This window comes from Phymastichus coffea, unplaced genomic scaffold (assembly GCF_024137745.1).
Source record: "Phymastichus coffea isolate CEN01 unplaced genomic scaffold, Cenicafe_Pcof_1.1 PCOF00044, whole genome shotgun sequence".
Classification (NCBI taxonomy): Eukaryota; Metazoa; Arthropoda; class Insecta; order Hymenoptera; family Eulophidae; genus Phymastichus; species Phymastichus coffea.
The window spans coordinates 871866-885193 of NW_026706855.1; the positions used below are offsets into that span (position 1 = coordinate 871866).

The window sequence follows — 13328 nt, forward strand, 5'->3', positions numbered from 1 at the left end:
GACGTTTACGTTTTATAAACTTCCAATAGGAATGGACTTTTCTTTTGTCAGCAATTGTCTCATGTTTTGTATAATCATCGTATAACATTGATGAACCGGCAGCAATTGTCCAATGATAGTGTAATTTTTCAATACCCTAAATAAAAATTTTGATAGAGAAATGCTCGATTTACCTGAAGGCTTGGAAGTCACTGACTATACGTTAATTTTGCCATCAGTATCAGTCGGAAACGTCGGCCAATTAAGCGTCGACTTATTAATTTCAACATTGGGTTTACGACGAATCGGTAGGATATTCGATACATCTTTTATACCTTTAGTTGGTGCTGATCCTTACGACGAAAATAGTGAGGATATTTGCACTTCTATTGATCTCTATGCATCAGATGAGAAAAAGCTTGTTGCTTTACAAATTCGATCCCCGTTAGTTAATAAGCCTTCCAATTTTTTTTATGAAATTTTAAATTTCGTCACAGATCATAAAATTTCAAAGGTATTTATAATATTATTATAATTAATTAAATTGTAAAAATGAATGTAAATAAATTATTGTTATAAAAATAGGAAATGTAATTATAGGTCATTATTTTAACAAGTAGTTATGGCCATGAAAAAAGGGATGAACAGATTCGAACAGTACCATTTCGTTACTTAGCAAACGAAAAAGTTACAGCCGAATATGACAAGAAATTTGAAGAATTGTCTTGGGTAGCTTTAGAGCCAAAACTATTGGATGATTTCAGTGGACAAACCGTACTGCAAATTCATGGTGGTGGATTCGCAAAAACATTATTTGAACTGTTACAGAAAAATAATCTATTTTGTATTATTCTATTGAAATTTTGTTCAGAAGGAGACAACATTCCTGATGCTATTGAGTTAACAAACTATTTCAACCAGTGGCTTCAACTTATTCCTACAGATGAAAAGAATACTTGTAAATTACAATTTCCACCTTCATGGAAATTTTTGTTCGGAAACTTACCTCCAAGAGAATTATATTAAGTTAAATTAAAATCATTTTTTAATAACAACAATTTTGTTTTTAATAAAACTTTTGTTCTTCACATACAAACTTACAATTTAAAATATAAATTACTTAGAAAATTTGTAATTATGCTACAAGTTTAGATTTTGCAGTGAAAGCTGTGTAGGAAACAATTGCAGCAAGTAAAGTAGCCAATAATTCAGAGTTAATCCAAGGACCAGTGTATACACCTGGGTTGTTTAATACTACGACAGCTAGAGGTTTAACACTGCTTGGATCTTCACCATTCCTAATAGCTTTGCGAATAGCTGAATAGCTCTCATCATCATATAGTTTAACGTTATAGTCACCAGAACGAGCTTTTTTGATATCATCTGTCCATGATATCTAAGAGTAAAAAATATTTGTTTTTTATTATAAAATTGTATTAAATTAATTTTACTTGATAATTTTAACAAAGATAACTAGTAAACCAAATAAGTATTTGAATTAAATCCATCCACCAATAATTATAAACAATAATTTGCTTTATAAAACAAGATATTACAGCTTACATACCTGGTACTTGTTATCAGCACTCAATCTTACAGCTGGCAAGGATTTACCATCAACTTCAGCATAGAGAGAAATTCCCTTAGCACCGTTAGCGCACTTAAGGGTAAATTGAGTGGTAAATGCAACTTGAGTTAGAACAGTTGCATCTTCAGTTACATATGCAGATGCCTGAACTTCAGGTTTTAGGCAGGTTTCAGCCAATACTGATGATGCCGTAATAGCTAAGAAAAAAGTAATGAAAAAACTCTTCATTTCTGAAATAATTTCATTTTCATTAACTTTGGTTTATAGCCTTAACATTTTTATTTATAAACTATGCAATTGGTAATAATTACTTGTGAATTTTTAAGAAATGCAGAAACAGCTGTAAGTGGTTTGGCGTTAGCGGCACTTGTCGTTCTCAGATCTCTGGATCTTAGCAATAAGCAAAGATGAATTGGTCTTAGCTTATGTTAACGCCACCTGGCCACGTCGTTGAGTTTGAGGTTTGAGGTTCGAGTAGTAATACATATATATATATGTATATCTACTATATATGTGTACGTGTAGCATGGTAGCACGTCACATGTTAGACCAAGAACATTTATTGATACTAGATAGGATCTGCATACTAAAAGGAGTAAAATTTACTACTCAAAGTAACCTCAATAATTTCGAATTTTAATTACTATATTTATCTATTATTACTCGTTTAATTAATTATCTTATTTTGTTATAAATTTTATTTTCGTACAGTTATAGTTATAAATCATATTCAAATGATTGTATATTTTGACACATTAGTGGAACTAAAATAACTTGTTTCAATGTCATCGATAAGCTAGATTCCATTAATAATTGACACGAAATTTTAGTAATTTATATTATCATACTAAGACCTCTACGAGAGGTTGATAGTCACAGCTCCAAGCCTAGATTTTCATTGTGTTAGTTCGGTATTGGTGTATATGTGAACACGCAAGCCAAACATGTGTACCTTCTTCTGGCACCTTTCTAGAAATGTTTTGTATTATTGCAGATACGTCGAGATACTCACTCATCGACTTACTTTAAAATAAATGTGAAATTAAAGATTCTCGCCTTGAAAATTATAAGAGAAACAAGCGCCAAGAAAAAATATACTCTGAATTTTATTAAATTAAAGTTTCTGTTTATAGTGTAGGGATATAATCGTATAATTTTATTGAGTAGTTTATATTTTGAGTATATCATCATAAGTATATATATTGACAATTCAGAGGCTTCTTGTAGTATAATTTGAAGAATGTGATATTAGTGAAAAGAACAAACAAAATGACAGAAGAATCTGAAGCTTTACCTGATTTGGTAAGTAGATTTGAATATTTTTTAAAATGAAAGCTTTTTTGAAATTACATGTGTGAAAAAATCGTATAATATGAATATAAATTATATAGATTGTATTTTAATATTTAGAAAATATTCTACATTTTCTTTTCTACATTCAATTATTATTATTTATTTAGAAAATCAACTGTTAAAACTTTATAAGAGTGTGTAAATATTTTGGTGAAAAAATATAAACTTTTAATTATTTTTTTATGCCTAAAAAATTAACTTATTTTAGATTTCTGAAAACTTGTATTTTGTTTTCAAACTCATTAAACATTTCACTTAAGATAATTTTTCCTTTTTATATCTATTCTGATTAAATTAATAATTAATTGTAAAATTTCCAGATCTCATCAGAATCTCCACCTGATTCTCCCAAAAAACAAGTCAAATCAACAGCTGTTGTTAAGTATTCTGCTGTTTCAGCACCAGCTACTTTTGCTCAGTTACAATGCAATACAGATTTGAATCTACCTCCAAGCAATTGGTTAAGCACTTCAGCAGAAAGCTATGGGCTACAAAATGTTTGGTCTAGAGGAGGCTCGGGTTTTTCCAGTTTTCGAATGGCTCACATGTTTCCTGACTGTGTTGGTGAAGTAGATGTGGTGTCTGATGCAGAAAACATAAAAAAATTATTAAAATTGCCCTATAGTCATGGCATGGTATCAATGATGGTACATAGAGTAGAGAATACATTGCTACTTGATGATTTTGACATACATAAGTATCTTCTAAGACAATCTGAAAATGACTGGGAATGGTTGAAAAAATTTTTTTATGATCATGTTTTTCAAAATCTAGGAGACAAAGAAAAACGCTTATTCCCTAAAGCAAATAGTAGAAATGCTATTCAACAAAAAAATTTAATTTCAAAATTTTTGTATCACTCATTAGTACTTGCAAATGATAAACAACATAGTACTCAGCAGCCACCATTGCCTGTAGAGCATCTTCAGCCATCATTACCAGAACCATCACCAGAAGAGAAATTGCCAGACCCACATCATAATCATAATTTTTCAAGGAATGTTGTATGGACTTTTGAAAATATACAAATGTTAATAGGGACTGATATGCCAATTTTTGGTGGCCAAACGCATCCATGTATAAGTTTACGTTTACGTGATGCTACAAAACCAATAAGTGTTTTAACAGGTATAGATTACTGGTTGGATAATTTAATGTGTAACGTACCAGAGGTAGTAATGTGCTATCATTTAGATGGTATTGTACAAAAATATGAGTTGATAAAAACTGAGGATCTTCCTAATTTAGATGATGCTAAGTTTAGTCCTAAAGTTATAAGAGATATTGCTCAAAACATTTTGAGTTTTCTTAAAACTAATGCTACAAAAGCTGGACATACATATTGGTTATTCAAAGGTAAACTTATTATATTTGATCAAATTTTACTAAAATGCAGAATATACTCTCATATAAAAAATAAGTTCAAAAAAAATAAAATTTCAGGTAAAAATGACGACGTCGTTAAATTGTACGATTTAACATCATTATGCAATGACATGTCAGAAGATAAGAGCCAGAATCCTTTTACAGTACCAGTTGCCATGTTACTTTATCGAGTTGCCAGGAACATGAAGTATTCATCAGATTACGCAAAATATCGCGGTAGTATTTGCATGCTACTGAAAAATTGCATCCAATTGTTGCCTAAAGAAAAATATCCTCAAATTGTGACTTCGGCTCACTTTATGCTTGCTGACTTGTATGTTCCTGCCGACACTGATCCTGCAAATCCAAATCTAACCGATTTGAATGATGACGACGATGCGCATAGCGAATGCGGAAGTACAGTCGAGAGTGACAGAAGCGACGAGAAATTCGAACAAGACATGAATGCGGCCATAAAATCTTTGACATTGACAAAAAGTATGTTGCTAATTACAATTTATGGTTTATTTTCATACAATTTTAAAGCAAACGCTGAAATGAATAACAATTATTCTATATTGCAGTAAGAGAACATCACATAAAAGAAGACTTTGAAGAGTTCAAGTTCAAACCTCCACCAATTGGTGTAAATATTGAGGAGAGATGTCAAAATGCTTTGGAACATGTTTGTTTTGGTATTGCTTGTTTGAAGTACTTTCCAACTGATTCAGATGATCAAAAAACTTCTTCAAAAGATAAAGATGGAGAGAAAATGGAAAAAGAAAAAGTTCATTATGAGGAAGAAAGTATAAATATGGCTAAACCTTTTCAAGCAATTCCTATGCCTTATGCACCACTTTATCCAACTACGTCAGCTGATAAGGCAACAAATGAGGCAACAAAGATCAACTCAAGTAATGATAGTAGTCCTAGGTAATATATCCTTTAAAATAAATATAAATGTCTAAACGTCGTTCATTACTTAAAATATTAAGTTAAGTTTCGTCATTTACAGTAGTACATTACAAATTTGATGATGAATATTTTACAAAAAATTGATATAAAAAAATAAATTATTCTATTTAAATTAGTACTAACACTTTCAATTTAGTATTCAGTCTTTGATTATTTTATTGGCAGTAACTTAATTTTTAATAAAATAAACCCTATTTAGGCAGGCGTTCAATGAGCAGTCTTTACCATAAATTATTAAGAAAAATAAAATTATAAATATAATAATTTATATAAAATTTCAGTCACAAAAAAAAGAACAAACAAAAGAAGAAAAAATTAACGGAAAAGCTTCCTCAAAAAAGCAGTAACTTGCCGAGCATTGAAGACACAAGTGCAAAGGCTTTATTATGCAAAGCTGAGTCGCAAACTTTACCAACGTGGCAAGCACCGAAGAAAGATGACAACCGTAGCTGGAGTGCTCACCTCAAAACTTTGCTCTACGAGAAAGCTTCCCTGGTGTTTGCGGTACTTGCCGAGAATGAATACTCGAATAAAACCTACGGTGCCACACTCAGATATATCCTTGCAGTACTGCGTTGCCAAAAGATACTCGAGATCTTCTGTGGTGTCAGGAATGATAAGTTGATTAGTTATCTGCTGGGAAGAGCTGGTGATTGCTGTTTTATGGTTGTACAGGACTGGTCTAATGTCGAGAAGCATCGTAATGATTACGAAACGAGAAGTGTTACTGAGAATTCAATCACCGATGTGATTTTTGCTATGAAAAATTCAGATATGAGTGAGTTTAAAAAAATTTTTAATTACTAGATAAAAATATTTTCCTTAGGAGTATTCGTAAAATTTGTTATTGTTTTAGATAGCGTTGAGATTCCACCAGAGCGATTTGAAACACTGGAAGGAACTCTTGTAGCTTCGTACAAATGCTATGAAAAAGCTTTGATGTTGGAACCTGTAGAGGCGGATAGAAATAATCTCTTACGCCGGTTAGGAAATATACATAACGAGTTGGGTGTTTTATATATGAATCAAGCCGGCTGTAAGTATCAATTAGTAGAATCTTTTTTTTAATGCATTATAACATTTGAAACGCTTCAAAAGATGTAAATTTTTACGAAATAACAAATTTTTAGCGCGTTATCAACAAGGCGAAACGATAGACACCGACATGAACAACACAGACAGAACAATGCCACTCATATGTTCAATTATGCATTTAGAATCCGGAATAAAGGCTTTTGAAGCGGTACGCGACGAAGCGAATCTTGCGCTGCTGCATTCTAACACTGGTCGGCTGATGCGTCTTTGCGCTCACATCAATTCAAAGAAATATTCCCGTGAACGGCACTTTTACAACAAAGCATTAGCAAGCTACCAAAAAGCCCTCCAAGTTCTCGGTACGAGGAAAACTAATCCGGCTATTTGGGATAGCGTCACGTGGGATTTGTCAACCACTTTATTTACTATGGCTACGCAGTTGCAGGATTATCCTAAGGCTGGTAATAAAGTAAGTAAAGTATTAAAAAGTGTTTTATTTTGTTATATTCGATAGATTTTTTATTTATTCAATTGAGTTAAAATTATGAATTTGTTTGTAACATTTTAGACTGAAGATGAGTTAGAACGTGAGGTAGTGGAAATCTTCCAGAAAGCTTTAAAATATTGTGACACGGAAACTTCAGGTCCACGACAACCTGTATACCAATTTCGCGCAGCGACAATTCAGCATCGACTAGCTTCACTGTATCATAAAGTCTATAGAGAACTAGATCACGAGATAGACAGCGTTAAGCGTAAGAACAGTCTACAATTATCGAAACTTTATTACGAGAAGGCGGCGAAACTGCTTTGCACTCTTGAACAGACCACGGAATTCCTTACTGTGCAGATGGAGCGAGTGGCTCTTGCTGAATTCCAAGCTCAAAGTAAATTCACTTACCAACTTATACTATATCTTGTAAAAGTATTCAGAACCATGTTGATAAATATTTTTTTCAGCTACGAATGCGTTTAACCAGAAACTTAAATCTTACCAAAACTGCATTGAGTTGATTTTGCAAAGTAGACCTATCATTGAACTAATTGTCGACCGAAATAAGGCTTCCCATAATAAGAAGCATGAAAAACCGTTGGATAAGACTACGGATAAGGAAAAGAATAATGATAATAATATTAAAGAACATAATTCAGAGGAAAATAAAGAAATAGAAGATGAAGAAAATCTCGTAATATTGCTTGAGCAACGTCTGCAGTTTATTCTCAAATCTTTAACGAAACTTTGTATAAGCAAAAATTCTAGCAATCAAAAGAAAGAGTAAGCCTAATATTAATATTTTTTTATTTAATATTTATAATTTATAGTATAAAATAGCGTAATAAATTTTAATTTCAGAAATGAAAATTTAGCTGCTTTGTATAAAAAATGCTATAGTTTGACACTAAGGGCGGAAACTTTATCAGGAGTTAATTTAATCAAACATATTGCCAATGTTTTAAAAAAAATAGAACAGGTTTTGGATCAATCAAAAGAATCTTAGTTAATGACACAAATAAAAGAGTTTATATTATTTTTTATGCTGATGATCAATAGTGATTTGTTACACTGTAAAAATAATAATATACTCTGTAAATAGTAAGGATGATACTTTTATATGTTTTAAGTAATTTATTATTGAGAAAATGGATAATTTTTTCACAGAATTCTTATAAATAAAATATAAATACAAATAAATTATTTGTTGTCAAGGTATTTGAATTATGATTTTTTGATCATTAAATTTAAACAATAAATTTATGTCGCTAATTTATTTATTAGGAATAAGAGATGAAGAATTTCGAATATGAATTTTTTGTACGATTCTTTATTGCTATATTGTAGGATTTGAACAGCTCAACTTACAAACGTTCAGGTTTCGGCGGATAAACATGATGTGTATAGTTTTACAATAAAAGATAAATTCTGTCAACATTCAACATTTAACCGTAAAGCGAATTTTGTTTCGTATAAATAATCATCGATTTTGAATTAAGACGAAATTTATTAGGATCTAGAGACGTGTTTCAACGTCGTGTTCACCAATATTATATATCTATATATTGTTTTCAATCATTTATGCTGCGGAACCCGCCGCAAACTTATTATTTTTCTATTGTTTCGTAAGCTTTTTGACCATCACTCCTTATAGAAAATGGATTATTTACATAAATTTTTATATCATCAACATTAATTACCATATAACAACACCTTAACACACGTTGCAAAAATTACTTTCAAAAATATACTAGAATTCAAGTTTGATTATTTTTAATTTATGGGTTGAATAATTTAAGTATATGCGTATAATGTTAACAAATATTCATATCTATAGTTTGCAGTATATTTTTTTCTAACTAAAGAATGCAAAAATATTCTTTACAATTAATGTAATCCATCAAATTATTTGATTCAAATTTACTAATTGAAAAAAATACATTCTAGTATACTTCTAAAAGTTTTATAATTTTATTAGTATAGTAATATACAATATTTCTTGTGGCGCATTCTATCTTTTATAATAGATTTGAAATTTACAACTCGTTTAACTTAATATATCTACAGATAAATGCTTTAAAACTCTATAAAAGGGACTTTACTACAATATTATGAATAAGATGATAATTATTTTTACCGTTAATTACAGTTTTTTTAAATGCATCACATCATGTTTGAGAAAAATCATCTCTTCGAGAGTTTGTATATGGTAAGTGTGACTATTTACTATGCATTTTATCACGATCATCGCACACTTTTCGTGCTTAGACGATTGTCACGTAATTTTCTTTGTTAAATACTTCGAATATCAATTGTTTTAATAAATTTTATTGTGTCATAATCATTGTCAAATTATAGTGATTTGGCTACTTTTGTCTAAAATAGATTTTTTTAAAAATATGTTACAAACAAATTGTAGATATTAAACTTTCGTTAATTTTATTTATTTAAACGATCAAAACCATCGATAATTATAAATAGGTTGTTAATATTTATTATAAATAATTAAATAACAAAATTGCTAGATTAAATTCTCTAAAATTATAGCATACATGGTAAAAGTGTATTTATGTAAAATAAGATCATAATTTGACTAGAATAGTAATAAAATCGAAAAACTTCCAATATCGATTTTGTGATTGTCTTTGAAACATTTCATGTCAGATATTATAAAATAATTTATTCAATAGTCATCAAAATTATATATGTTTAATTAATCAGATTTATAATTTGCATAAATTCCTCATACTATTTTACGGATTTATTGCTAACATATCGAAAACATGTACAATACTCTACTGATTTTTCAACAACTTAACTTTCAAACATTTCATCAATATCATAACCATTCATTAAAATACAGAGTTTTACTTATTATATGTAATGTCACATAGTTAGGCCGATAGAAAAAAGGTGTTTTCATATGCACAGTTATTGGCACATTCATTCCTGTCATTTTCTCTTCCGCGCATTTCTTTTACTCTTCGTTTGCTCTTTAGCGCGAAACTCCATTTGACATTAAGTAAATACACACTTATTAATTGTCGAAGTACTACTTTTATTATGTATTATTGAGAACGTTAATCATGTATTATAATTATTTATTCTATGTTTAGGTTTAAAAATAATATATATTTTTTTAATTTAATCAGGTAGAATAATTCTTACAACTCAGCGATTTGATTAATCTTTACTTACATGCTTAATTTATAAGAATGACTAGTTTTTAAAATATCATGACATTTCGGAATAACTATATTCTAGAATACCAATTATATATTTTACATTGTGTTTGTGGGACAATCATTGAAGGGCAGTTTAATTTTTTAAAAGAAAGTTTTGTATATTATTTAATACGTCGCGATAATACATCGCAATGTATCTTCATGAATGTTCTTATTTTCTTTATTTATTATCTCTTGGACTGACAGTTCAATTTACCAATCTATAATGTATATCGTTCTACACATTTTTATAAAGTTATATTTGATTCAATTTTTCTCACGTTTTTTAATGTATTGGTAGTTAAGACTTATAAACATTTTATTGCGTATCATATTCATATGATAAATTTCATGCATTGATGATATTATATTAAATTATATCAATAAAAACCCGGACAATTGTGCATGGTTTTATTATACATACAAACTATTATGCACAGTAACATAGCGTGAATTATCGTCTATCAATTCTCACGCTATGTTACCCTGCACAATGATTTGTGTGTACAATAAAACCGCATATGATTGTCTGCACTCCTAAACCAGCAAGCAGATAACGATATGCAGTTTGATTATTTCGTTAATTTATTCATGTTAAATTCCGACATTATTTTGCAGTAGTAATAAATATTTCTTTTAATTCCATTAATGTGTAATATTACAATATAATATAATGAATCCCAATTGTGTTATATAGCCTAATCACACTAATTATTTGGTCACATACGTTTACGACTTTTGATTACATCATTTATTTATTTAAGTTAATTAAGTGAATTTTTTTAATCGCGAATTTTTACAGGATACTAAATATCGAAAGTTAATAGATTAAGCCATATTATATTTACAACTGTATGTGAAAATGTAGCAGAATATGTTGTAGCAAAATAGAATATTCATTTTTATGGGATATTTTCCTAAAATATAATTTTCAATGTTCACAACTGATTAATATCATTATAATTGATTAATAATAAAGTCATTGCATTCTGGATTATTGGTATAGAATTTATAGCTTGCGATTGCATTCAGTTATATTGAGTAAAATCGATATCGATACAAAATTATGATATGCATTATGTTGTAAAATTCTCAATTTGATTATTAAGTAGGAACTAAATCAAGCACTGTTTGAGACCTTGACAATTTAATGTGTAAAATATAAATTGACTAAAAACATAAATCTTAATCAATAATTATTCAAACATTTAAACGTACTACTGCTAAATTTATTCTGCGGTTTTAAGCTTTGATAGCTTTTTTTGCTCATACTTGATGTTTTTAATGATGTTGCTAATGTGTTCATTCTAATTTTATGATGTATATTTTCATTTGATCTATTGAATTTGTTGATTCGATGATTTTTACCCTGTTAATTTCTGGCTCTAATATTTCTTCTGGAATACATCTATTATTGATGTTCTAATGAAAACAAAATGAAATCTTTTATGGAAGACACTTATGAGTTTCGGTTTCCCTGTGAAACAACATTTTTTTTACTAATCAACAATATTTCATGATCCTGTTGTATTGTATTGATCATTAACAAAATAATCTGATTCTAAAAGATCTTGTTATATTTGTGTTACATAATTGTCTTAAGTTAGCATTTTTGCAAAAAAAAGATCATATAATTGATAAATGAGAATCACTACAGCCATTTGGTGTAAAGAATATAGTGTTAAATCAATTTATTTGAAAACTTTTCATAATTTTTTTTCGTCAAAGACGTTGCATTATTATTATTATTATTATCAATACACAGCGGCGAGAAATGAAAGCCAGCACTATGGAGAGCTTTTAACGCGTCACGAATCTCAATAATCGTGCAAACAAGATTGTCTATAGATGAAGAACATTTTCAGACGCTTCTAGAAAAAAGCATTGATCAATAAAGTAGGAAAATTGAAAAAGCTTGGTACTTGCGGTGATTTTAATAGGACCCACACAGCAGAAAAAAATTAACAAAACATAGCCCGAGCGACAAACGTTCCACCAGGTAGATTTATATCGCATCGAACCAAATTCATCGTTCCATACACTTGTTTCAACGCAAAGTTAGTGACTCGACAGACAGAGAAACGGAGGCTGAGTGCCGATAAGCTTGTCCAGCTCCGGGCGTACTTGGCACCTCTTCAATACGTTCCAGGTCATTGGCAGCACCAGCGCTATTTTGCTTGAAAAGTCTCGGTGCCGTTCTGTGCTGCTGCGTCTCCACGGTTGCCGTAGCCGTAGTCGAAGTCGATGGCTCGTCGGCGCGATCGAGACTGAATTGCCGACGTAGAAGACGTCCGCGGCCTGCTGTAGCACCCAGACCACACTCAATGTCCAATGACTTGATTCTCGATCTACCGAGTTTGCGACGCGCGTGCAGGCTTTTCTCTGGCTGCTGCTCGAACGTCGCCTTTCCTGTGTTTCGTTTTTCGCATTTTGTCGATAGTGACGAATGTGGGTGAGGCGAAAGTGGTCGTGTTGTTTGTAGCAATGATGATGAACAAGAAAAGAACGATTCGCAAAGTGAGATTTTTCATGTTTCTTTTTCAATTTCTGCTTATCAGCACTCATGATTCGTTAATAAAAATTAATTTGCATTAATTTGTCTTGCACATCCTTAGGACAATAGGACAATCTAATTGCCTAATTATGTCTGACTATTTAGGCATCTCTACTATTTTCAAGTCGGTCATGATCTTATCGATTAAGTCAAAGACTTATGTAGAATGAGAAAAGTAAGCAAAGTGTGATTTATTCTAGATTAATTTTGGATATGTCAGTAGCAGAAATTAATGCAAATTATCAGTGATCTAAAATGTTATCCATAACAAATAAATTGGATTTTCAACAACGAGTGCCTTTCAAATTACTTTTCACAATCTACTCGAAGAGCACAATGAAAACGTCTAGTTTCATAGTGTGGAGCGGATTGAAAGTCTTGAATACATGCTCAGCGAGCATCTTTGATTATTGATCGATCGAGGAGTAGAGTTGAACCAGGCACCGAGTGAATTTCAAATTCTACTTCAACAACTTCACTAACTTGATTTTACAGGATTTCACTACTCTCTACGATTTATTTTACTCAACTACTTTTAATTATAGAGACCAATCATGCAACTAATCATATCATATCTCTTATCTATTATTAACACAAATGTAATTTGCACTTTACATTTTAATGTAAGAAATTTTTTATTTACACGACTATAATATAAAATCTACATAATATGTGCAGTATATAAATGAAAAAAATTAACATGAAAACTGCGTATTGATGTAATTTATAGCATTGGTTTACTTCATTTTATTATTCTAGAAA

At 30.3% G+C, this 13328-nt stretch overlaps 4 protein-coding genes across 10 annotated transcripts in view; 2 read left to right on the forward strand and 2 right to left on the reverse strand.

The window, feature by feature from the left end:
• Positions 1-64: 64 nt before the first annotated feature.
• On the forward strand, positions 65-1069 carry LOC131664490 (proteasome assembly chaperone 2). 2 transcript variants are annotated; one of them, XM_058935633.1, is made up of 3 exons: positions 65-493; positions 580-769; positions 851-1069. In XM_058935633.1, exons 1-3 carry the CDS (start codon positions 161-163, stop codon positions 1003-1005), a joined length of 678 nt encoding a protein of 225 aa, XP_058791616.1. In that variant the 5' UTR covers positions 65-160; the 3' UTR covers positions 1006-1069. The 2 variants fall into 2 exon arrangements, with proteins under 2 accessions (XP_058791616.1, XP_058791615.1); XM_058935632.1 differs by having other exon boundaries at positions 580-1064.
• LOC131664491 (translocon-associated protein subunit delta) lies at positions 1028-2022 on the reverse strand. Its single transcript, XM_058935634.1, has 3 exons — positions 1879-2022; positions 1547-1797; positions 1028-1375 (listed from the first exon to the last, which is right to left on the reverse strand). The coding sequence occupies exons 2-3, from the start codon at positions 1793-1795 to the stop codon at positions 1115-1117; spliced, it is 510 nt and encodes a 169-aa protein (XP_058791617.1). The 5' UTR covers positions 1796-1797; positions 1879-2022; the 3' UTR covers positions 1028-1114.
• A 551-nt stretch (positions 2023-2573) lies between these two features.
• On the forward strand, positions 2574-7907 carry LOC131664582 (erythroid differentiation-related factor 1). Of its 2 annotated transcripts, XM_058935796.1 has the most exons (11): positions 2574-2869; positions 3241-4048; positions 4115-4276; positions 4364-4783; positions 4870-5218; positions 5542-6038; positions 6117-6296; positions 6391-6764; positions 6864-7182; positions 7256-7571; positions 7650-7907. In XM_058935796.1, exons 1-11 carry the CDS (start codon positions 2837-2839, stop codon positions 7792-7794), a joined length of 3603 nt encoding a protein of 1200 aa, XP_058791779.1. In that variant the 5' UTR covers positions 2574-2836; the 3' UTR covers positions 7795-7907. The 2 variants fall into 2 exon arrangements, with proteins under 2 accessions (XP_058791779.1, XP_058791778.1); XM_058935795.1 differs by having other exon boundaries at positions 3241-4276; positions 7650-7906.
• A 189-nt stretch (positions 7908-8096) lies between these two features.
• LOC131664581 (guanylate cyclase D) overlaps positions 8097-13328 on the reverse strand; it is a 115062-nt gene continuing 109830 nt past the window's right edge. For 3 of the 5 annotated variants that reach the window (XM_058935790.1, XM_058935789.1, XM_058935794.1), the window contains one exon: positions 8097-12421. In XM_058935790.1, the coding sequence (XP_058791773.1) occupies positions 12060-12421 (362 nt within the window). In that variant the 3' untranslated portion in view covers positions 8097-12059. The remainder of the gene's footprint in view (positions 12422-13328) is intronic. The other 2 variants (XM_058935793.1, XM_058935792.1) reach the window with 2 other exon arrangements.